At 42.8% G+C, this 25,293-nt stretch overlaps 1 protein-coding gene across 1 annotated transcript in view; it reads left to right on the top strand.

The window, feature by feature from the left end:
• Window positions 1-25,293, top strand: part of LOC121280194 (peroxisomal acyl-coenzyme A oxidase 2-like) — a 50,334-nt gene that overhangs the window by 16,532 nt on the left and 8,509 nt on the right. Inside the window, 6 exon segments of the mRNA XM_041191929.1 lie at window positions 4,280-4,395; window positions 6,099-6,271; window positions 7,370-7,535; window positions 16,890-17,080; window positions 18,871-19,021; window positions 19,024-19,049. Coding sequence (XP_041047863.1) covers window positions 4,280-4,395; window positions 6,099-6,271; window positions 7,370-7,535; window positions 16,890-17,080; window positions 18,871-19,021; window positions 19,024-19,049 — 823 coding nt within the window.

The following is a 25,293-nucleotide window of genomic DNA, read 5'->3' as shown; positions in this document are numbered from 1 at the left end:
ACACAAGTGTCAGGCATGACCATCTCCAACAAGAGAGAATCCAACCATCGCCCCTTGATGTTCAATGGCATTGCCATCACTGAATCCCCCACCATCAACATCCTGGGGGTTACCATTGACCAGAAAATAAACTGGACTAGCCATATAAGCACTGTGGCTACAAGAGCAGGTCAGAGGCTAGGAATCCTGCGACGAGTAACTCGCCTCCTGACTCCCCAAAGCCTGTCCATCATCTACAAGGCACAAGTCAGGAGGAGTGTGATGGAATATTGTCCACTTGCCTGGATGAATGCAGCTCCCACAACACTCTAGAAGCTTGACACCGTCCAGGACAAAGCAGCCCGCTTGATTGGCACCACATCCACAAACATTCACTCCTTCCACCACCGACGCACAGTAGCAGCGTTGTGTGCCATCTACAATATGCACTGCAGGAATTCAGCGAGGGTCCTTAGACAGCACTTTCCAAACCCACAGCCACTACCATTTAGAAGGACAAGGGCAGCAGATAGATGGGAACACCATCACTGGAAGTTCCCCTCCAAGTCACTCACCATCCTGACTTGGAAATATATCACCTTCCTTCACTGTCTCTGGGCCAAAATCCTGCAACTCCCTCCCTCACAGTACTGTGGGTGTACCTACACCACATGGACTGCAGCGGTTCAAGAAGGCCACCTCTCAAGGGCAACTAGGGATGGGCAATAAATGCTAGCCTAGACAGCGAAGCCTACATCCCATGAATTAATAAAAAGAAGAATATTGCTGCTCCTTGATAGGAAACTTCTGTTGGACCACATGAGGCCATTTTCTCATCAGCACAGCTGCATATTTCAGTGCAAACAAAATAAACCTGAACACTTATTAAAACTTAAAAACAAAAAACTGTGGATGCTGGAAATCCAAAACAAAAACAATTACCTGGAAAAACTCAGCAGGTCTGGCAGCATCGGCGGGGATCCTCAACTATGTCCAGCCCATCTCCCGCGCATCACACCTTCTCCTCCCTCCCAGAAACATGATAGGGTTCCCCTTGTCCTCACTTATCACCCCACCAGCCTCCGCATTCAAAGGATCATTCTCCACCATTTCTGCCAACTCCAGCATGATGCCACCACCAAACACATCTTCCCTTCACACCCCCTGGTGGCATTCCATAGGGATCGTTCCCTCCGGGTCACCCTGGTCCATTCCTCCATCACCCCCTACTCCTCAACCCCTACCTATGGCACCTCCCCATGCCCACGTAAAAGATGCAATACCTGACCCTTCTCTTCCTCTCTCCCCACTGTCCAAGGGCCCAAACACTCCTTTCAAGTGAAGCAGCGTTTCATTTGCATTTCCCCCAACTTAGTCTACTGCGTTCGTTACTCCCAATGCGGTCTCCTCTACGTTGGAGAGACCAAACGTAAACTGGGCGACCGCTTTGCAGAACACCTGCGGTCTGTCCGCACGAAAGACCCAAACCTCCCTGTCGCTTGCCATTTTAACACTCCACCCTGCTCTCTTGCCCACATGTCTGTCCTTGGCTTGCTGCATTGTTCCAGTGAAGCCCAACGCAAACTGGAGGAACAGCACCTCATCTTCTGACTAGGCACTTTACAGCCTTCCGGACTGAATATTGAATTCAACAACTTTAGATCTTGAACTGCCTCCTCCATCCCCATCCCCTTTTCGTTTCTTCCCACTCCCTTTTGTTTTTTCCAATAACTTATATAGATTTTTCTTTTCCCACCTATTTCCATTATTTTTAAATCTTGTATGCCCTGCTAGTCTTTCCACCCCACCCCCAGTAGAGCTGTACCTTGAGCGCCCTGCCATCCATTCTTAATTAGCACATTCGTTTAGATAATGTCACCACCTTCAACACCTCTTTGTTCCTTTGTCTGTGACATCTTTTGATTATCTGCTCCTATCACTGCTTGCTTGTCCCTACAACCCCCCCCCCCCCCCACCCACATTAAACCAGCTTATATTTCACCCCTCTCCTAATATTCACTCAGTTCTGTTGAAGGGTCATGAGGACTCAAAACGTCAACTCTTTTCTTCTCCGCCGATGTTGCCAGACCTGCTGAGTTTTTCCAGGTAATTCTGTTTTTGTACTTGTTAAAACTTAGTTGTTGAGAACAAACATTATTCTACATCTTTGACTAAAATAGCACTGTGAGGGCACACAGTGGCTGAATTTTAACTGCCAAGCGGATTTGAGTGTCGGCGGGAGAGTGTTGAAAACTCAAAAAAAAAAATGAAAACCCAACTTTTGCCACTCACTTCTGGGTTTAACCTGGGCAGGTTTGCAGATGGGCAGGAAATCCCTGTGGAGCTGTCAGTAAATAATTAAAAGATTTCAATTCCCAATTACCTCAAGATTTAACCCAGAATTCTGGCTTTTACAGCCAGCACATGGATTTCTGGAGCTGTGTGGGATTCAGCAGGGTCATTCAGGTGAAAGCACAGCTAGAGTGTGTTTTACTGAACTGAGAAGCCTTCAAGAGTGAAACTGAATAGCTGCAGCCCTGTGTTGGACTACAATCACCTTGATCTGCACTTTCCTGCTGTCAGCCTTCACCATGACATGGGAGCTCTATCATGGACCTCTGATGAAGAACAAGAGGAGCAGCTCAAACATTACCAGCAGCACCAGGTTCAACACCAGCATTCTCCTCAGTCACCTGCTGTTCCGCAAGACAGGGGATTGACACAGATTCAGCTCGAAGGAGGGAAGACCCCCCAATACAGGCAGAGGATAAGCTTTCTCAACACGTGTAAGCACCAGTACCTCAAGAGGCTCAGACTCTCATGGCAGGTTGTTGTTGCTTTCTGCAGCCTCCTGGAAGAATACCTCCTTCCCAATGGACCCGGAGGGCATGCATTGCCAGTGACTATCATTGGAAGCTCTCACCACCTCCACCCCCATCTGAGTTCTCTGCCTCTCCCTAGAATTCTGTGTCTTCTGAAAGAAGAGAATGTTGGGAGGGTGAGAAATGACTTGTGTGGAAGAGAGCGAGGGACAACATTCTTGGAAGGCAACTGTGAGGCATGGGTGTGAGATGGCACATAGTTGAGTGAGAGTGTTGGCTGTTAAGATGGGGATATGATAAGATGTTTAAAGAGAGGAATGAGTGGAGCTGCAAGGTGTGTTGATCTGAAGAGTGTCGTGCAGTAGAATGTTCAACATGTCAGAGTGTAGGGGCTTGGCACCGGATGAAACTGTTAAGCCACTCCTGCACTGAGGTCCTTGAATCACTTAGGACATTGCCTCAAGGTTCAAAGGACCACACTCCTGCTTACTTCCATCACCCCTGCTTGGCTGGAGAGTCTGGGATCTTCCTCGTCCTTGGCAAACATCACCTCACTTAAGTCCCTCAGACCCCACAGATGGACCTCCAGGTCAGAGTCAGAGACCCAGGGGACAGCCTTCCCACATCTCCTTTCCACAGTTTTGGTTGCTGAAGTGATTTACAGGTCAGCCATTTTGACCCCTACAAGGGTTCCTTTAACTAGAAATCCTTCCTTTGACATATTCGACAAATCACCTCAAAGATAAATACTAATGCTGTGGCTGAGTTAGAACCACAAAGTCCCCCATCAAGGACAAATGGATTCTTGACCTGCTACAGGCCTCCCATTGCATTCAGAGAAAATTATGCCCAATGGCTCAACATGGGTCATCAATACAAAATGTTCAGATCTGTCCTGTATGTTACGGCAAGAAAATTGCTCATGAGTGAAGTACAGGATTCATTTATTGCTGAAGAATCTTAATGAAAATGGGATCATCCGAGCAGTGGCAATTATCGTTGGATTGCTGCTTTGCTCAGAAATTTCCCTGACCCGACACTGATTTGCATTTCTACTGGGATCTTCCGAGCTCAGCTTCCGCAGAAATGCATCCATTGGGGAACTCTGTCGAAGTAGAGTAGAAGTTGGGGAAAGGCAGGACACGCCATCTTTTTATGGCACAAGCTGCTGCATGGTAAGTTTAAAGGTCCAGTTTGTATGTTAGTGAATGGGCGAGTGAAGGAGTGAATGAGTGAGTAACCACTTCACCCACCCTACCACCTCATCCACCTATCCCTCTACCCACTTACCAACTGAAGTAGCCTAGTGAGCTACTCAGCTATATTGTGTTCAGAAGGTGGCTGACCAATAACTTCACAAAGGCAATTAGGGATGGACAATAAATGCTGGCTTTGCCAACAATGTTCATATTGCCATGAATGATTAAGAAGAAATAAACAGATGCTATTGCCAATGTATTTTTAAAATCTGGTTCCAGGTGTCAAAATTGGAGACACTGGTCCAAAGATGGCCTTTGAACAGGTTGACAATGGATATTTAATGTTGCAAAATGTTCATGTTCCCAGGGACAACATGTTGAGCAGATACAGTGAGGTAAATAATTAAAGTTCTTAGCATAATTCTTAACTGCAGTTTTCAGCAGTATTTTCTTTCGTTTGAACATGGGATAAGTGTCATTGGCAAGGCCGGCATTTATAGCCCATCCCTAACTGCCCTTGAGAATGTGGTGGAGTCACCTTCTTGAATTGCTGCAATGCATGTGATATAGGCACATCCATGGTGCTGTTAGGAAGGGAGGTCTTTGTATTTAAAAGTCCTCTTTGTTAACCATCTTTCTAAAAATAGAAGTTTGTAATGTATACTTGTAGGTGCACAGTGTTCTGCAAATATGTTTCTTGGAAAACCGAAAGTGAAGTGAACAATTTATATCTTTCCAAGGTAGAAGGGAAGCCCATGAATGCAGAAAATCTCCAAATAAAAAGGAAAATACTTGAATTGCATAATCAATGCATTAGAATCTGAAGGCTTGAAAAAAACTTATTCTGGTAATGGTGGGCTACTGTGAAGGTGCTCCTGCAATGCTGTTAGTTAGGGAGTTTCATGATTTTGACCCAGAAATAATAAAGGAATGGTGATGTATGTTCAAGTCAGGATGGTGAGTGACCTGGAGGGGATCTTTTTTTTTTATTCGTTTTTGGGATGTGGGTGTCGCTGGCTATGCCAGCATTTATTGACCATCCCTAATTGACCTTGAGAAGGTGGTGGTGAGCCACCGCCTTGAATCGCTGCAGTCCATGTGGTGTAGGTACATCCACAGTGATTTTAGGGAGGGAGTTCCAGGATTTCTATCCAGCGACAGTGAAGGAATGGTGATATATTTCTGTGTCAGGATGGTGAATAGCTTGGAGAAGAACTTCCAGGTGGTGGTGTTCCCATCCGCCTGCTGCCCTTGACCTTCGAGATAGGTAGTGGTTGTGGGTTTGGAGGGTACTGTCTAAGGAGGCTTGGTGAGTTCCTGCAGTGCAGAGATGATGCTGTTCTCATGAACCTACTGCCCTTGTCCTTCAAAGTGATAGAAGTTGTCCATTTTGGAAGTGCTGTCTAAGAAGCCTTGGCAAGCTGCTGCAATGCATCCTGAAGATAAAACGCACTGCCACCATGATGCATCAGTGATGAAGGGTGTGCACGTTTAAGATGGTTGATGGGTTGCTGATTAAGTTGACAGCTTAGTTCTGGACAGTGTTAGGCTTTTTGAGTGTCATTGCAGCTGCATCTCTCCAGGCAAGTGGCAACTATTCCATCCTACTCCTGACTTGTGCCTTTCAGCTGATGGAGAGACTTTAGGTAGTCAGGAGGTGAGCCAAACTCTTCAATACCCAGCCTCTGACCTGCTCTGTTAACCACGGAAGTAATGTTGCTCATCCAGTTGAGTTTGTGGTCAAATTTGTAGCCCAGGACATTGATATAGGGAGATTTGGTAGTGGTACTGCTATTGAATGCCATGAGGGAGCTGGTTAGATTTTCTCTTGTGAAAAGTGAAAGATAGAATATTGTTTTGGGTGTTATTCTTCTGAACCTGTAGAAATGGGGAGGACAGCAACTCATGCTGAGTGTGCCAAATAAAAGCAGCTTTTAAGTTTCAGCTCTACATTCTCCTTCAAATGCTGCCTTGTCTTGCAGAATGTAGATAATTCATAGATTTCATCTCACAGTACAATGTTTTATATTGAATGTTCCTTGTTATACTTACTGAATTAGAAATACCAGTTTTGCATTAATATCTGTTGCCATTCTAGGTTATGTCAGACGGCAGCTATGTTAAACAAGGATCTGACAGAATTTATTACATCTCTATGGTGCTTGCTCGAGTGAAGATAATATCTAGAGAACTGGTGTCTGCTCTTTCTAAAGCCTGTGTTATTGCTATTCGATATTCTGTGGTGAGACGTCAGTCAAAATTAAAGCCTGGGTATGTCCTGAGACTGGATTCTGTGTGATTTAGAAATATTGTAGGGAGTGAGTGGATTTGCTTACATATTGACTGTTTGTTAAACTGGTTTTATTGTTGCAGCTGATTTTATTTCCAAACTTAAAGTAACATTACTGTAGCAACGTCAGATTTTTGATCCTAAAATTATTTTGATGGAAATGTAGGATAAATCTCTTAACAGTATGTTTCGATGCTGATCGCATTTGAAGAATAAAAGAATTTTTATGACCAGAAAAGGTCATGAGGTTCAGCAAACTCATTGTTTGGTTGATTGATCAACCATTTATAGGCTTTCTCATCATATCCCTTGATCCCCTTTCTTTCCTGAAATATATCTAATTGTCTCGACACCAGCTTCTGTTTACTGTTTGCTTAAAAACTTCTCTCCAGTACCTTACTACACAATTCCTGTTACCCACTGAATGAAAAAGAATCCTCTGTGGCATTCTTTCTTACTCCTAATTTCTTAATTTTGATCTGTGTTCTGTTGTATTTGAACCCTTAACTAGACTGAACACTGTGGCTTGATCATTTTCAACAGTTATCTCCATAATATAGAGAACTTCAATTATGTTTGCACAATTTCTCCTTTGTTCCAAAGGAAATAAATCCAATTTTTGTAACTATTCTTAATATCTTCGATTCCTAATACATGGAATCTTCTTGATAGCATATCTTTATACTCTTTTGTAGGCTATAAAATTCTACAATCAGATGATACCTGGACATAGTACACCAGATGTGGTGAGACCAACATTTTATACAGTAATACTCCGAATATTACAATCTGTCTACATTATACTCTATCTGTCTGCTAATATTTTACTTTTTTTTTCACTGCAGCCAAGTTCTAATTTCGTAGCTTTAAATAAGGTCTCCATTAGCAATAAAACGATTAACTGAATTGTTACAAAATAGTGCTTCAAGGGAATTAGTTCCAGTAGGGAAAACATCTCAAAAATCAAGCTATGCCAAAGATAAGCCAGTTAAAAGGGCAGATAACACCTGGAATGATCCAACTTGTGTATGCACATTCAGTTTGTGCTTAATGATTTTGAAGTTATGGTCTGCCCTCAGTGAAACGGAAGCAAAAACTTTAGACTACCAGACCCAGCAACAGAAGCTCCTTCCCCAGCTGACAACAACTTTTGCCTTTCGTTTCATGGCCTCATCCTTGGATACCTTTTGCAATCAAGTGAAAGTACAGGTCAAAACCAAGGGAGACATCTCATTGCTGTCTGAGGTAAGATAATATGTCTTATTGCTACCAGAAAATTTTAGGATTGTAAAGGCAGAGCAGTGTGATCTCTGATCAATAATGAGGATTGAAACAATTGCATCTGCAGTACTGTCCTTTAAAAGAATTGATAGAAAAATTTCAAGCAATGCCACCTGTTATCTGCTGCTGTGCATATTATCTGTGGTGATTTCCTAAGATACTGCTCATGGTGTATCTGCTGATATGCTGTTTGATGCTATGTAATTTGAACATGCGAACTAGGAGCAGGAGTAGGCCTTTCAGTCCTTTGAGTCTGCTCTGTCATTTGACCATGGCTGATCTGATTGCAGCCTCATTCTATTTTCCTGTCTACCCCCTATAACCTTTGACACCCTTGTTAATCAAGAACGTATCTAACTCAGCCTTAAAAATATTCAACCACCCTGCCTCCATTGCTCTCTGGGGAAAATAATTATACATAATAATGACCCTCTGAGAGAAAAATTTCTGCTCATCTCTGTCTTAAATGGGAGACCCTTTTTCAAAATTGTGCCCCCTAGTTTGAGTCTCTCCCATAAGAGGAAACATGCTCTCAGCATCCACCCTGTCAAGCTCCCTCAGAATCTTAGATGCTTAAGTAAGATCACGCTCTTCTAAACTCCAGTGAGTATGGTGTACAATATACCATCAGGGCTCATGGTGATTTGAAACAAGTTTGCTACAAGTATTATAGGAAAGTTGATGTGTTTTCGTGCAACACTAAAACTTCAGCCTGGATTGTGTGCTCAAGTCCTGGAGTGGGGCTCAAAATCCATGGCTTCCTGACTTGGAGGCGGAGCTACTGCACTGAACCCAAACTGACATTAGCTGTAAAAGTTTCGGAAGATATCTTAAAAGAATATATAATGCATTCATTTTAGACGTATTAAGCAGCAGCATTTCTGGGTAAAGTAAAGCAGGCTTAAGTTTGCTGTGATGTGTCAACCAGCTCAATTCTGCTGGTTAGAGAAAAGATGATTGCTTGTTTTTAGATACATGATTGGAACTTTACAAAGTTGAAGTCATTTTGGTTTATGGTTTAAGACTCAGCTCCCTAAAGGAGACGTCATTGACCACACTCTTCAACTTGGGCTGGAATTTTCTGGCCCCACTGGCGTCAGGCATCATGGCGGGTGGGGGGAGACAATATGGCAACAAGGCCAAAAATCAGTTTTATACTGTCGTGAAACCAGTTTGCGATTGAACGCTCCACCCATCGATGGGCCATGTTTCCCATCGCCGCATGTCAGGAATGTTATTTTAATACATTTGCATCTAATTATAAGCCCACGTCAAATTTACCACCCACAATGGCATGAATTCAGAATGGTGTGCTTTACGACTGCCTTTAAAAGGCATGCACCTGCCAACCTGAACTTTGAGGGGAACTCGGAGGTGAGTGCACACAATCTTGTGCAGCGCTCGCAAGCATTGCCCGTAGGACATCAAGGAAGAGGCTCTGCACATTCTTGGGAGGCACAGGCAAGTCACTTTTTCCCAGCTGGCTTTTGGTGCAGTGCCGGGGCAAGGGCTCCAATGTAGGTCAGGTCAGGGGTGGGGGGCAAGACAGCACAGACTGAAGGAAATACTCAAGCACATGCCAGGTCATGGGGGAAGGGGGTGTGAGGGAAGCAGCCACACGCATGGAAAAGCTTGTCAAAAGTGAACGTTCTTCTGCAGCTGAGACTGTTCAGCTGCAGTTCCATTGACATGCTTGGAGTCGGGCCTCTAAAGCTTTTCTGCCCACTCAAGCAACTCAAAAGCATGAAAGCGCCACCAAATGCTCCAGAGCTTTTCACCACTTGGGCGCAGACTGCAAATTAATGTGCATTTTAGGGGGCAGCAGAGCAATTGGCTGACTGGGCAAGTTATACAATGTCTTTGTGAAAGGTGGCCATGACGCAGTCACTAGTGGGGGCACTCACAGGCCCTTGAAACACCTTTATTAAGGTTTGGACCAGTATCCATTATGGTTCAAGCTAAAAGGGCAGCCTTGCAATGCGGGTTAGGAGAATGCCTGAACTGAGAGCACAGCATGCAGTCCAAAGGCCGAAGGTGCCGCCAAATGGAGTGGGGCAAAAGTGGGTGGGGTTTCGGACAGCCATGAAGCACACTACACACTGGCCATCCAAGTGGTGGCCAGCACACTCCTACATGCATGAAGGGGCCTTCAGACCTAACCAAGATAGGTTCTTAATACACCCATGCTACCCTTTTGTCTCCTTGATCTTACAGGAGAACATCAGGATCATGGAGCCTGGTGATTTAGCAATATGCCTCATGGTTTACAGAGACCAGAGAAGGAGAGAGTGGCGGAAGCTCCTGGGTTAACAAAAGGAGCACCTCCCTCAAGATGAAGAGGCAGCAGGGTCTGTTGCACACGCAGCTGAAGATCCACAGTGAGCCGTCACTCGTGGGCGCCTTGCTAGACCCAGAGTCTATAGATGGTGCATGTCATTCCTGCAGATGTTGCCAAAGACTGTGCACGTCTAGGAAACTGGTCAGTTACATATGCCACCTGCTGCAGGATTTAGCACCACGGGGACATGGGGCGCATCTACTGTCAGTGACCATGAAAGTGACTGCAGTGCTCAATTTTTCCAGGGCTCCACAGGTGGTCTGTGCAGGGTCTCACAAGCCCCCATGCACAAGTATCTCCAGAAGGTCACAGGCGTTATCTTTGCAAAGGCACAGAACTTTGTGCATTTTGCTGGGGATCAGGAAAGCCAGGAAGCAAGAGCCCTGGGATTTGCGAAGATCTCAGGTTTTCCACAGGTGCAAGATGCTATTGACTGTACTCATGTGGCCCTGGCAACAAGCGGTCAACTACGTTAACTGCAAAAGGCTTCCACTCACTGAATATTCAGCTGGTATGGACCACCACAATCACATCCTTCAATTCTGCGCACGATACACAGGAAGCGTGCACGACTCTTGCCTCTTTAGCAGGTCTCAGATCCCTGACATCTTACTGGGTCCACAGAAGCTGCAGGGTTGGCTCCTTGGGGACAAGGACTACCCGCAGAGGATGTGGCTGATGATGCCGGTGCGGCGGCCTCATACTGTAGCAGAGCAACGCTACAACAAGGCTCGTGCCATGACCCGGACTTTGGTGGAGCAAATGACAAGCATTTTGAAAATGGGGTTCGGGTGCCTCGACAGGTCCGGTGGAGTACTGCAATACAGTCCCCAGAGGGTGTTGCGCATCATCATCACTTGCTGTAAGCTTCACAACCTAGTGCTGCAATGGGGGGAAGACCTAGCTGAAGAGGTGATGGAAGAGCTGCATGTCTTCTCTGATGAGGACATCAGAGGGGATAACGATAATGAGGCTCTCAAAGGTGAGGATGCAATAATGAGGCCATCACACTGGCTAGATGAGGCAGGTGCACTTGGGAGGCCCTCATAGCCTCAGGATTCATGGAGGAGGATGATGAGATGCAATGAGAACAGTCCCGACATCCTTACCTTGTATCTATGAACGTTTGACTCCTGCGTATTGATGGCAGTGCACATCCCCTCAGTGCTCAGGCTTATGTCATGGAGACACAGACGAGGCCCTAATAGTCACTAGATTCCAGGAGAATGATGATATTCAGTGAGGACACTCCATAGATCTTCACATTTCCTCGGTGAACGTCTGACTCCTGTCTGGCTGAGGGTAGCTCGCTTACGCTCTGTGATCAGGCTTGTATCATGGAGACGCAGCCATGAAACTTTAAATGCACCTGATCATTTGTCAGCCTCCAGCACCTGACCCCTTCGGGAGCTCACAGAGGGAATGATGAAACTCTGTGATGCCTGCCCACGACATTCTGGCAGCAGTGACGAGCACCGTCGAGGTGCAGGCATCAGTAATGTATCCAGTGAGTGTGAAGCCAGACCATCACTTTGGTCTGAAGGTTACAGGCTGCACAGGGAAGAGGCCCTGGACTGAGACACCTGCCTTTATCTTGTGCAGGAACCAAGGTTTCACATTGGAGTGACATGAACACTGCTCATCATAGCAAGGAGACATTCTTGGGAATTTATTTACGTTAGTGAACATTAAGTACAAATAATTAACACCCGTGCCCAGGCTCTGCAACTACACCTACTTAACGTTTCTAACTCTGCTGCTACGTCTTGGTGCAGCTCCAACATCCACAGCAGAGGTGGAGGCAGCCTGCTGACTGCTACGCCCTGTCTGTGATGACTTTGGTGGGCGTCCTCTGGAAGATTGAGACCTGGAGGGCCCCAGCCTGCTTTCAGGGTCCTGCTATGTGGCAGTGGCACCCTCTTTGGCCTGTGGAGCTGGAGCTGCTGGGGTTACAGGAAGAGGGGATTCAAATGGACCAGACACTCCGAAGACAGATGGGGAGGGTGTAGGCAGGATGCCTACCAGGCCAGATGAGAAGGATGCCTGGAATGTGTAGGTGGTGAGTGATGTCATGGACGTGATGAGGACATGGTCCAGAGGGCAAATGAAGGTGCCTATGAGAAAATGAATAGTGATGTCCCTTGAACTAGCAGTAAGTGAGATCCCTGTGGATGTGTAGTGGGTTTTTGTGAGTGTGTGCTTTGAGAGTGATGAGAAGAGGAACTTACCCTGGTGGAATGGAAGAGATTATTCATTCTGTTTTAGCACTGGGTGGCTGTCCTCTTTTGCAGGGCATTGGCGCTGACCACCACTGCCACCCCCTCCCATACTGGATTTGTCACCTTGCTTGCTGATCTTCGTCCAGAGCTGGGGTAGAGGACTTCATGGCAGGACTCCACTGCACCCATTAGGCGCCAGAAGGGTCAGCATGTTTGGCAACCATGACTTTGCAGCAGCTTCCGATCCCTTAGAGAGTGCTAGCTCTGTGCAGGAGCGCCGTTTAAATATGGCGCCCGGTTTACTGAAGGCCTGAGGTGACAGCAAAGAGGGTGAAATAGAGGCTGCCTGCAAGTGATCTGGCACATTTCCCAGGAATGCATTATCAATGAGGCGGGATGTGCGAGAAATGAGACGATACAGCGCGAAAACCTGCCATTTTCCCCACCTGCTACTGCATTTTGTGCAAGTCTGGTACGATTCCACCCCTGATCTCAGAAACAATTAAAGTTTAATGTCTGCAAGTGTTTAATTGTATCCGTTTTCGTTTCCCAATGTGATAATCAGTCTTTGAATTCTGCCTGATCAACTGATTCCTTTCAGCAGTTAATATGAAATTCTGAAGTAGTTTAATTAATAAACTAGCAGTATTATTAAATTCAAGATCTGGAAAGATGACCCATAAATGTAATTTCAGATTGCTATGATGTTGAGATCAAATCTGGCACATTTCTATTTCTTTGTCCTTTTTTCTTTCACCTGCATCTCAGAATCTTTGACCTCTCATTCCTTGAGACCTGACAAAAAATATGTCTTGAATATTTTAACAGAGTTCTTGGGCAGCCTTCGTTTCTATAATTTTGATTTTAGTTGTGTTGTACTCTAAATAACATAGGTAAAAACCCTCCTATATGGTTAAATCTGCTGATGAAGTTGAGTTCAGTGTCAGAATTTGAACCATCTCTTTCTATGAACACTCTTGGCATTTGTCCAATTTGCTGCATTCCAAACTGAGCTATTTCTTTCTTGTATTTAAAATGACCATTTATAAAATAATTGGATCATATTGTCAAAAGAATCTAGATTAAGAACAAAGTATAAGGAAAATACAGAAAGATACCTTTCATTTAAATTCATTTTTAGCATTTCAGATGTGGCAATTGAGATGGTAACGGCAGCAGTGGATTTACGGTGCGTTTCTGAAAGGCATTGGTCATGAGAGGAAAGCTTTAGTGAGCATTTCATATAAATTCAGGAAAAATGCTTACTATGGCTGGTAGTTATGATACCATTAACATATCTGCCAGTAAATCTAGTACAGCTCACCGTGGAGAACATTATACTGTAGAAGGTCTGAGATTTACCGAATTGGGGGGAGGCAGTGGTGTAAAGATATTGCCATTAGACTAGTAATCCAGAGACCCGGGGTAATGCTCTAGGGTCCTGGGTTTGAATCCCACCACGGCAGATGGTGAAATTTGAATTCAATAAAAATTCTGAAATGAAAAAGTCTGATGTTTACCATGAAACTATTGCTGATTGTCATTAAAACCCATCTGGTTCACTAATGTTCTTTAGGGAAGGAAATCTGCTGTCCTTACCTGCTCTGGCCTACATGTGAGTCCAGACCCACAGCAATATGGTTGACTCTTAAAATGCCCTCTGAACAAGGGCAATGAGGGATGGGCAATAAATGCTGGCCTAGCCAGTGATGCCCACATTCCATGAACAAATAATTTTTTTTTACAGAATTCACAGATTATTTACAGAAAAATTGCTGGAGGTGTTCAAAATGGTGAGGAGTCTGGACAGGGTAGATGGGGAGAGACTGTTCCCATTGGTGGAGGTGTCAAGTGACAGAAGACACCAGTTTAAGGTGCATGACCAAAGATCCAAAGGTGACATGTGGAAATGCAGTGTGGTTAGTATCTGGAATGCACTGTCTGGGAGTGTGATGGAGGCAGATTCAAACGTGGTTTTGAAAAGGGAATTGGGTAATTATCTGAGGAGAATAAGATTGTAGGACTACGGGGAAAGGGCGGGGAAGTGGGACTGTCCATGTAGTTTTTGCAGAGAGCTGGCACAGACGCGACAGGACGAATGGCCTCTTTCTGTACTGTAACCATTCTGTAATTCTAAAAGTTGTCCATATGCAGAACCAACGCTCAAATTAAGGCGGATCTTAAACTTCTAATAACAACCATGTTCTGTCCGACTAGGGTAGGAAGGAGTTAAGTGATGTCCTGCAAGGATCAGTGCCTGTTTGTAAGTTGGTTCTGCTCTACATGAATGACTCAGAAAGTCTTATAGACATTATGACACAGAAGGCGGCCATGCCTGGTCTCTGTAGAATAATCCAGTCAGTCCTATTCCCCCACTACCTCCATAGCTCTACAAGTTTATTTCCCTTAACTGCACATCCAATTTCCTTTTGAAACCATTGATCATTCCTGCTTTCAATGTCCACGTAGACAGCAAGTTCCAGGTCATTACCACTTACTGCTTAAAGAAGTTCTTCCTCAAATCCCTGCTGCACCACTTGCCCAAAACCTTAAACCCCCTAGTTCTTGCATCATTTTTATTTTGTCTACCATATCTAAACTTGTCACAATCTTATACACTTCTATTAAATTTCTCCTCAATCTCCTGTGCTCCTAAGCTTCTCCAACCTAATCTTGTAACGAAAATCCCTCTTCCCTGGAACCATTCTGTTGAATCTACTCTGCACCCTCTGAAGGACCCTGACATCATTCCTAAAGGGTGGTGACCAGATTTGGACGCAGTACTCTAGTTGTGGCCTCACCAGAGCTTTGTAAAGGCTCCCCCAGCATAAATTCCCTCCTTTTGTACTCAATACCTCTATTTATGATGCCCAAAATTCCATATGGTTTGCTAACTGCTGTCTTAATATGTCCTGCTGCATTCAAAGATCTATGCACATGGACCTCCAGGTGTTGGAACTTGGATGCAGAAACAAATTAAACTTTACAGTTTTGGTACTTTTTGCGAATTTGTGCAAATGAGAGAGGAAACAGTTAAGTTATTTCAGAAGGACTTGAGTCAGTAATGCAATTGACCAGACAAATTAAAAATTAAATTTTTAATACTGCAGCATAAACTCTTGCACGCTGATAAAAAATAGATTAAATATAAATGTAAAGGAAATGGAAAGAGAATTAGGAGAGGGAGATTAAGAAAATGATCTAGGAGTAATAATAGATCAATTCTAATTTGTAAAATTTAGTAAAATTGAAACAGAATGTTGGGATATAAAGCCAGAACATGACTTCAAAATTAGTGATGCGGCACTGGTCAAACTTCATGCTTCCATTCTCGTCACCACAAAAAGGATGCACACCATTTGGAGCGGATGCAGAGACGCACAACAAGAATAACCCAAGCAGGAATATTGTTAAATTTAGAGAAACTCAAACTGTGCAATTTAGAAAAAAAGTTAACTTGGACCTCATTAAGAAGTATATAAAGGAAATGGCATAGATAAAGAACAGCTCAAATGTTATTCCAAAGTAAGTCAAGAGTCATTGGACAGAAATAGAATAGTGAAAAGTAAATTTAGAAGATAAAAGTAAATTAGGAATAAGTTCCTAAATCAAGTGGTTACGATCTGGAATAATCTATCCATAAATGCAGATAGTAAAGGCCATTACTATTTGGGTTGTGCCTAAATAAAATAGCAATTTCTGAATGCAGATTACGTCTGTAATGAAATTAAAACTGTGTCCTTATACATAACATGAGATTAACAGTTATCCCTTAGTTATAATACTGGAGCAGAGATGCTTAAGACATTACTTTGAAAGGCAGAAAACACCATAGTATTAGGCTAGTGTGTTCTCACAGCTAATAATCAGATTTACTTGCTGCTAAATTTATATAAAAATAACAATGAGACCCAGAACAATAATGAAAATAACTTGGGATTTACATAGTGTCTTTAACGTATAAAAAGATCCCAAATAAATAGAAATTAGAAGGGGGTGACTGAAAGCTTGGTCAAAGAGGTGGATTTTTAAGGAGTGTCTTAAAGGAAGATAATGGTTGGAGAGGTTTAATGAGCACTACAGTGCGTAAGGCCTATACAGCTGAAGGCACATGTGCCAAAGGTGGTCAAAGGGAGGATGTAGCATGGCAGTCAGAGTTCCCGGAGGGTTGTAGACCTGTAGGAGGTTAGGGAGGGGTGAGACACGTCAGGGATTTAAACACAAGGATGAAAATTATTAACTGGAGATATTCAGGCACCACGAGCTAATATAAACCAGTAAGTTCAGAGTTAGAAGTGAGCAGGACATGGTATGGGATAGCATATAGGCAGCAGCATTTTGGGTGAACTATGCAGTAGAGAATGAGAAGCTAGCCAGTAGTGTATGGGAACAGTTGAATCTGGAGAGAATAAAAAAATGGATGAGGTTTTCAGCAGCATATGGGTTGAGACAGGGCAGAGGTGGGTGATGCTATAAAGCTGAAAGTAGTCTGTCTTCCTGGACAACATTTGTCCCTCAACCAGCCTCACTAAAACAGATTATTTACTCATTAATCTTTGCTGTTTGTAGGACTTTATTTTGCACAAATCAGCTGCTGCATTTCCTTATATTACTACACTTGCAAAGTAGTTCATGGTCTGTGAACCATTAGTTGAGAGAATATTGGCCAATAGAATACTTTCTTGAGAAAAGGGAAATAACAACTGATGATTTTAAATGTAGAATCCACCAACACTTGTCCAACTCTTTATTTCTCTGCAGCTCCATGCCTTGTCTGCAGGCCTGAAAGCTATGATGTCTGAGAGTTGCAGTGTTGGAGTTGAGGCATGTCGCAGAGCTTGTGGTGGCCATGGTTACTCAATGCAGAGTGGTTTACCCACTCGTTATACTCAAGTGGTAGCCTCCTGTACATACGAAGGGGAAAACACAGTACTGCAATTGCAGACTGCACGGTATGAGTGCAAACCAACTTTAAATATTATGAGATTGCTCTATAAAGTCTGTTTCAAATCTAGTATCTGTTTGTATTGTTGTTCTTATGTGTCTGTAAGTTTACAAATCTATAATAAAATAAATAATTATATAATAGCACAGTTATTGTAATTGTGATGATTAGTTACTTTTGGATTTCCAACCCACTGCATTTACAATGTGCTGTACCACAGTTGGATAACTGGCTGTAAATACATCACCCACAAAACCCAATCTGCATGAATTAAACTTACATCAACCCTTTAGTTATTTATTCAACAAGATCTGGGCCAGATAATTCTGCACTTGCAGCATCAATCTATGCACAAGATGATCTCGCCTCTGCCTGAGACTGACATTCAGGATACCGTTCGCTTAGCTGTTGACAAGTTAGACTTTTGAATCTGGCTTGACCCCCGCAGAAACCAAAGGAAATTATAGAAAATGGTGGACTTTCCAAATTGCTGTCTAGTAATGCTCAATTATTGCTGGTGTAAATCTTTATGTTGACAGCAATTTCTAAACTATAGTAAATCAAATGCTGTCTCAGTGGTAGTGTAGTTTTATGTTTTTTTTAACCTGAGTGTATGAGGGCCTTGAATAGATTTCTCAATGGAATTTGCATGTTACCTGTTTAAACATCTCAGCTGTGTGATGTAACTAGTTTACTATCTTTAAAAAAAATGTGCAACCACCAAAGCATTTGTTAAATTTTATTTGCACTCCTATGTTGGACCATAAAGAACCTGCAATGCAGTCCTAACAAAGACTTGGACACCAGAGATAAATTTACTTTGGAAATATATACATATATATGATTACAAGCAAACAAACACATATGGTATACGCAGGTAGGATAGCCATTTGGGACGAAGAGCTACTCCCATCAATGATAGTTCGTAACTTTGAGTTAAAAAGGATGCATGACTCCATCCTATTTTATATCTTTTATTGAGACATGCCTATTTTGGTCATAGGATATTATGTAATCCTAGCACAATATGGTATCCTTTTATCTAAACCTGATAAACCAATTCTCTCAAGTTCTGCATTTTGAATGACCTGTTCTTGGTGTAAGATTACTATATCATGCACTATTTCCTCTAATCTTATCCAGTCTCAGTGCCTTTCAGTCAAACAACTATTTTAATCCTAACTGCTCTAATCTCTTTCTCTAGGCATTTTGCAGGCTTTGCAGTTAATAATATATGCTAACTATCCCATGGTATTGTTTTATCTCTGTCTAGTTGTCAACTTAGTATGTTCTACATTTCCTTATACTCTGGTGGTAGGGCACAAGTTCACATTGACAGGTTGATGGAGGAATGCTGAGTAAAGATCAGGAACACCCTACAGGGAAGAGGAATCAGCTGAGTCATCACTTTTTTAGTAGTTGGTTGCATTGTGGAACTTTGGAGACAGAATTAGGTTACCTGTCCAACCTGTCAGCTGTAGAATGGTGACCAAAAGAAAGTACAGAGGAATTTCAAAAGGGTATAAATTTTTTAAATAAAGTTATTTCTCAACATATTTTATTTCAGTATTTCATCAACTAAGGGAAGGAACTACAACATAACAGTTTGCTAAGATAGTAACTTAAGAAATCTAAACCAAATAGCTCCTGTTCAATACTCTGTAACTAAATTCACAACTTTAATGCAGTCATTGGGTGAGGCTCCTCTCTGCCAACCTAGACTTATGGAATTACCCCCTCAATGTAAGGTTGATTTTTGACATGCTATAATTGATGTAATTTTTCTTCTCTACTTAGATTCCTAATGAAGTGCCTTACCAGAATAGATTGTGGACAGCCTTTGCCCCAGTCTGTCTCTTACCTGTCTGAACCCATTATTCTTCATTGCTCTACGAAGGAGAAAAGTGATTTCCTCAAGCTATTCATATATATATATATATATATATATATGAGTCTTACAAGCACAGGGCACACAGGTCAGTAACGGTGTTATTGTGGGATTAAAATTTGTCAATGAAATAGACCAAGAATGAGCACTGTAGAAAGTGGATTCGGGGGAACAGGAGCCTTAACCATGCCAGGAAATTGTATCTCAAGCTTTCTAAACTGATTTTTTGAACATTATATATCTTTTAAGATGGACCCAGCAAGCATCTGAAGGAAGAAATTCCCCAAATGTTATAAGCAAGTAACATTTATGCCATGTAAGTGACATGCAATAACCATTATCATCAAGAGAGAATCTAACCATCCCTCCCTTGATATTCAACACATTACCATCCTCACCATCAACACCCTGGGGTTTACCATTGACCAGAAGTTTAACTGGACTAGCCTTATAAATACTTTGGCTACAAGAGCAAGTCATAGGCTAGGAATTCTGCAGCAATTAGCTCACCTGACTCCACAAAGCCTGTTCACCACCTACAAGACACGCATCAGGAGTGTGATGAAATACTCTCCACTTGCCTGGATGAGTGCGGCCCCAACAACACTCAAAATGTTTGACACCATCCAGGATACAGCAGCTTACTTGATCATCACTACCATGAACATTCACTCCCTCCATCACCAATGTACAGTTGTTCAGTGTGTACCATATAGAAGATTTACTGCAGCAACTCAACAAGGCTCCTTCAACAGCACTTTCTAAACAGATGACCTCTGCCATCTAGACAAACAAGGGCAGCAGATATATGGGAACATCACCAGCAAGGTCCCTCCAAGCCACACACCATTCTGACTTGGAATTATATCACCGTTCTTTGTTGCTAGGTCAAAATCCTGGAATTAACTTTTTAACAGCACAATAGATGTACCCATACCTAATAATGGACTGCAGCAGTTTAAAAAGGCAGCACACCACCACCTTCTCAACGACAATTGGAAATGAGCGACAAATGCTGACCTTGGGATCAACATTCACATCCCACGAAAGTATAAAAAAAAATAGAAATTCTTGTTCTATTTGTTATCAGAGGTTTAAAGTGCTCATATGGCATTACTCTGTCCTATATTTTAGCCCTTTTATTTCTCAGTTTCTTGGGGTAGTAATTAAACATTCAGGTAATCTTCAAGTCCACATTAGGAGGCAGAAACGTGTGCACGTCAGCAATCCTGAAGAGTTTCAGGGAAAATGAAAAGGGGTGTGGCCATTTAAATGTAAGTGATTGCATAAATGGGCATACATTTGTTGGTTTAGTAATCAGCAAAACCCAATAATTGGTAAGAAATTGAGCCTCTGGTCAAGTGGACAGTGCAACAAAACATCCTGACCTTATGTTTGATAACAACTACATAAGGTGGCTGCAGGAAAGGCTGCTTTCTTCTCTCGACACCAGCCAAGACAACAGCAGTGTAAGTTCCTTGAAGGAGATAGTGACAAAAGAAGGAATAGGTAATACCAACACTGTGGTGTCGAAGAGTTCTGGGTATTAGAGTAGATGCCACAGATGTACATGTCTTGTACTGGCAGAGCTAGATCCTTGTGGTCATTGCCAAGTGGGTTGTAGAGTGTAATTCAGAAGCAACAAGTCTGACTAGTTGCGCTAGTGGATATCTGTGGAAGATTTTATTTCATCTTTGTGTTTTTTTCAGCACGAAATTAGGCACTTCAAAACCAATCCTCATCACTAATATGAACTTGATTTGCTGATCAGTAGGAACTTTTCATGAGGTGTCTTATATGCCGAACTAAGCACCTGTGAAAGCTTTGATTGTAAGCGCTTTTTTGCTTCCTTTTTCAGCTGTTCCTATTTTGTTAAAAGTCTTTTAAATGCATCATTTAAAGATTTTTTCCTGATTTAGCAGACAATATTCAGCTAATTTTGTGTTTAGGGAAATAAAAAAACTCAAAATGAAGAAAAATGTTTCTTAAACATATTAATTAATAAAAAGTCTAATTCTAAATTAAACTATATTTTAAAATAAAAGAAAGACTTCAAAAAGTTAAGTTCTTTTAAGAGCTCCATCAATCATAGAGTTTCCCTTAGGCCTATTCCAAAGGAAAGAAGTGTATTTCAAGTTCAATTCTGGCCAAATTAGGTGTAAAAGTTAGATGTATTCTAATATTTAAATGAAGTTATCACTCCAGCAAGACTACTTTAAGTGGATTTAAAGGGCCTTGTGGTAAATCACAACTGGCGTAGATCTAGTTGCATAAATCTTAGCCATAATTTCTTTAGTCTCCCAATGCCTGCTTTAGTCCTGCATGACAAACATTAAGATCTGATAAACAATCTTGTGTGGAATGTAGAAAGCCATTGATAATATAAACAAGTAGCTGAAAACACAAATGGGGACATATGGATGTTGTTTTCAATAAAAAGGCATGATTGTGGTGACTTCTATGTGGATTAAGTATGAAGATTTAGGAGATTTTAAGGAGTGATTCAATTGGTGCAGAAAACGAGAAGGCCAAGCCACATCAAAGACAAATGAAATTGGTGGATCATTCTCAGTCAGAATTGGAGGAGAGAAAAAGTAGCGGTTGTAATTGGACAGTGATTAACAGAAAACAAATAAACCCACTGTAATAGAACACAGGTCGGTTACCATGGATAGTGAAAGCGGATAGTGCTGAGGGACGATGGAGGCAATTTTCTAATGAATCATTAGATCATAGAGTGACCTAATCAAAGTGTCACCTGACATCTACAAGATCTAGTGACTCAGCACAATTAATGTAACTTCAGGATCAGGAACCTTATTCACTTCAAGTGTCTATAATCTACTTTTATTATGACAAAATTATAAAAGCAGCCACCATGAAAGATCCAAGTTATTCAATATCAATTGGTCAAGTTTGCAAATGATAAGCTAGAAGTTAGCAAAGTTTACAAAGCAGCTAAGGAATTCCAAAAGGTCTAAGTAAGTAAGGTACGTTCAAGTAGATTTTCTACTACGGTTCTCCCAGTGCAAATTGGGAAATGGTTGTTCATGATTTTCTGTCCATTAAATCAAAATAGGAAATAGAACATGGATAGCACGTTTTTAGATGTGGTCACCCCACAGCTTATGGAAGTGCAGACAGAGAGGGAATGGGTGACCATCAGTCAGAAGAAAGGTGTCAAGGAGGTAGTCAGGAAATCCCCAGGGTGCATCTTGCTCAAGAACTATTTTTCTGTGTTGGAAAATGATGAGAGTGACAGTTCCTCTGGGGAGTGCAGCCATGCTCATGGCACTGAGTGGCTCAACTGCACCGGGGAGGAGGGGGGGGGGGAGAGGAAAAAGAGTGGAAGATCAATAGTGGTAGGAGACTCTATAGTAAGGGGAGCAGACAAGCGTTTCTACGGCTGTAGATGTGACTCCAGGATGGTATATTGCCTCCCTGGTGTGAGGGTCCGGGATGTCACTGAACAGCCGCAGGGCATTCTAAAGGGGGAGGGCAAACAGACAGAGATCATGGTACATATTGGTACCAACAACATAGGTAGAAAGAGGGATGTGGTCCTGCAAGCAGAATTTAGGGAGCTAGGAAACAGATTAAAAAACAGGACCTCAAAGGTAGTAATCTCTGGATTACTTCGGGTGCCATACGCTAGTGAGTATAGAACTAGGAGGTTAGTCCAGCTGATTGCGTGGCTGAAGAGATGGTGCAGGAGGGAGGGCTTTAGACTTCTGAGACATTGGGACCGTTTCTTGGGGTGGCGGGACCCGTACAAGGCGGACAGGTTGCACCTGAACCGGAATGGGACCAACATCCTTGCAGGGAGGTTTGCTAGTGTCGTTGGGGAGGGTTTAAACTAACTTGGCAGGGGGATGGGATCCTGAGAGGAGGTCCAGCAGGGTGAGATTTACAGCCAAAATTAGAAGGCAAGGAGTCTGACGAATAAGGCAGATGAGTTGAGGGCACAAATTAACACATGCAAGTGTGATGTCATTGCTGTCACAGAGGCATGGTTGAGAGAGGGGCAGGATTGGCAGCTCAATATTCCAGGATATAGGGTCTTCAGGTAAGACAGGGAAGGAGGTAAAAGAGGAGGGGATATCACAATATTGCTCAAGGAATCAATTACAGCAGTAAGGAGGACGATACCTTAGAAGGCTCCTCAAATGAAGCCATATGGGTAGAACTGAAAAACAAAAAAGGAGCAATTACATTGCTGGGAGTGTACTATAGGTCCCCAAACAGTCAGAGAGAAATAGAAGAGCAGATGTGTAGGCAAATTTCAGAGAAGTGTAAAAATAATAGGGTAGTAATAGTGGGAGATTTCAACTTCCCCAACATTAACTGGGTTAGTCATTGTGTGATAGGTTTAGAGGGAGCGGAATTCTTAAAATGCATCCAGGAGAGCTTTTTAAGCCAGTACGTAGAAGATCCTACAAGAGAGGGGGCGGGGCGGTCCTGAGCTTAGTTTTAGGGAATGAAGCCGGGCAAATGATAGAGGGAAGTGTGGGGGAGCATTTTGCAGATAATGATCATAACTCTGTTAGATTCAAGGTTGTTATGGAAAAGGACAAGGATGGGCCAGAAATCAGAGTTCTAAATTGGGGGAAGGCCGATTTTAATAAGATCAGATATGATTTGGCCAGAGTGGACTGGGAGCAGCTACATTTAGGTAAATCTGCGTCAGAGCAGTGAGACTCATTCAAAAAGGAAACAGGGAGAGTACAGGGCCAACATAATCTAGTAACGACAAAGGGTGGGACCAACAAATCCAGGGAACCCTGGATGTCAAGGGATATACAGGATTGGATAAAAAGAAAAAGGGAGGCTTATGGCAGATACCGAGGGCTCAAAACAGCGGAAGCCCTAGACGAGTGTAGAACGTGTAGGGGGGAACTTAAGAAGGAAATTAGGAGAGCAAAAAGGCATGAAAAAACATTGGCAGGTAAAATAAAGGAAAATCCAAAGTTATTTTGCAAGTACATTGAGCAAGAGGATAACTAGGGAAAGAGTAGGCCCCATTAGTAGTGGTAATTTGTGTGTGGATCCAGAAGACATAAGTAGGGTTCTAAATGAATACTTTGTGTTTGCAAGTGAGAGGAATGACATGGGTATGGAAATCACGCAGAATGACTGTGATATAATTAAAGAAATTAGCATAGAAAGGGAAGAGGCTCTAAGTGGTCTGGCAGGCTTAAAAATAGATAAATCTCCAGGCCTGGATGAAAAGTATCCCAGGCTGTTGAGCGAGGCAAGGGAGGAGATAGCAGGGTTCGCTGGCAATAATTTTCAAAATCTCTCTGGCCACAGGAGAGGTGCCAGAGGACTGGAGGACAGCCAATGTGGTACCTTTATTCAAGAAGGGAGGAAGGGATAAACCAGGTAACTACAGGCCAGTCAGTCTAACCTCAGTGGTAGGGAAACTATTGGAAGCAATTCTGAGGGACAAAATTAATCTACATTAATCAAGGACAGTCAGCATGATTTTGTTAAGAGGAGATCGTGTCTGACCAATTTGAATGAATTTTTCGAAGAGGTGACCGGGTGTGTAAATGCAATGCATTTGATGTAGTCTACTTGGACTTCAGCAAGGCTTTTGATAAGGTCCCACATGGGAGACTGATAGCGAAGGTAAGAGCCCATGGGATCCAAGGCAATTTGGCAAATTGGATCCAGAATTGGCTGAGTGGCAGGAAGCAGAGGGTGATGGTCAAGGGGTGTTTTTGTGACTAGATGCCTGTGTCCAGTGGGGTTCCACAGGGATCGGTGTTGGGTCCCTTGCTGTTTGTGGTATATAAATGATTTAGACTTGAATGTAGGAGGGTTGAACAGTAAGTTTGCGGATGACACGAAAATTGGTGGGGGGGTAAATAGTGTGGAGGCTAGCGTTAGATTACAGGAGATGGGCTAATCATTGGCAAATGGAATTTAATCTGGATAAGTGTGAGGTGATGCGCTTGGGCAGGAAAAACAAGGCATGGGAATACACGATGAATGGTAGGAAGTACTGAGGATCAGAGGGACCTTGGTGTGCATGTCCACTGGTCCCTTAAGGTAGCGGCACAGGTAGGTAAGGTGGTTAAGAAGGCATATGGGATACTTGCCTTTATTAGCCAAGGCATAGAATATAAGAGCAGGGAGGTTATGCTGGAACTGTATAAAATGCTGGTTAGGCCACAGCTAGAGTATTGCGTGCAGTTCTGGAATCCGCATTATAGGAAGGATGTGATTGCACTAGACAGAGTGAAGAGGAGATTTACCAGGATGTTGCCTGGGCTGGAGAGTTTTAGTTATGAGGAGAGATTGGATAAACTGGGGTTATTTTCCTTGGA

Source organism: Carcharodon carcharias, chromosome 7 (genome assembly GCF_017639515.1).
Source record: "Carcharodon carcharias isolate sCarCar2 chromosome 7, sCarCar2.pri, whole genome shotgun sequence".
NCBI classification, from domain to species: Eukaryota; Metazoa; Chordata; class Chondrichthyes; order Lamniformes; family Lamnidae; genus Carcharodon; species Carcharodon carcharias.
Note: the sequence above shows the minus strand (reverse complement) of the source record. Positions and strands in the feature narration are given on the sequence as shown.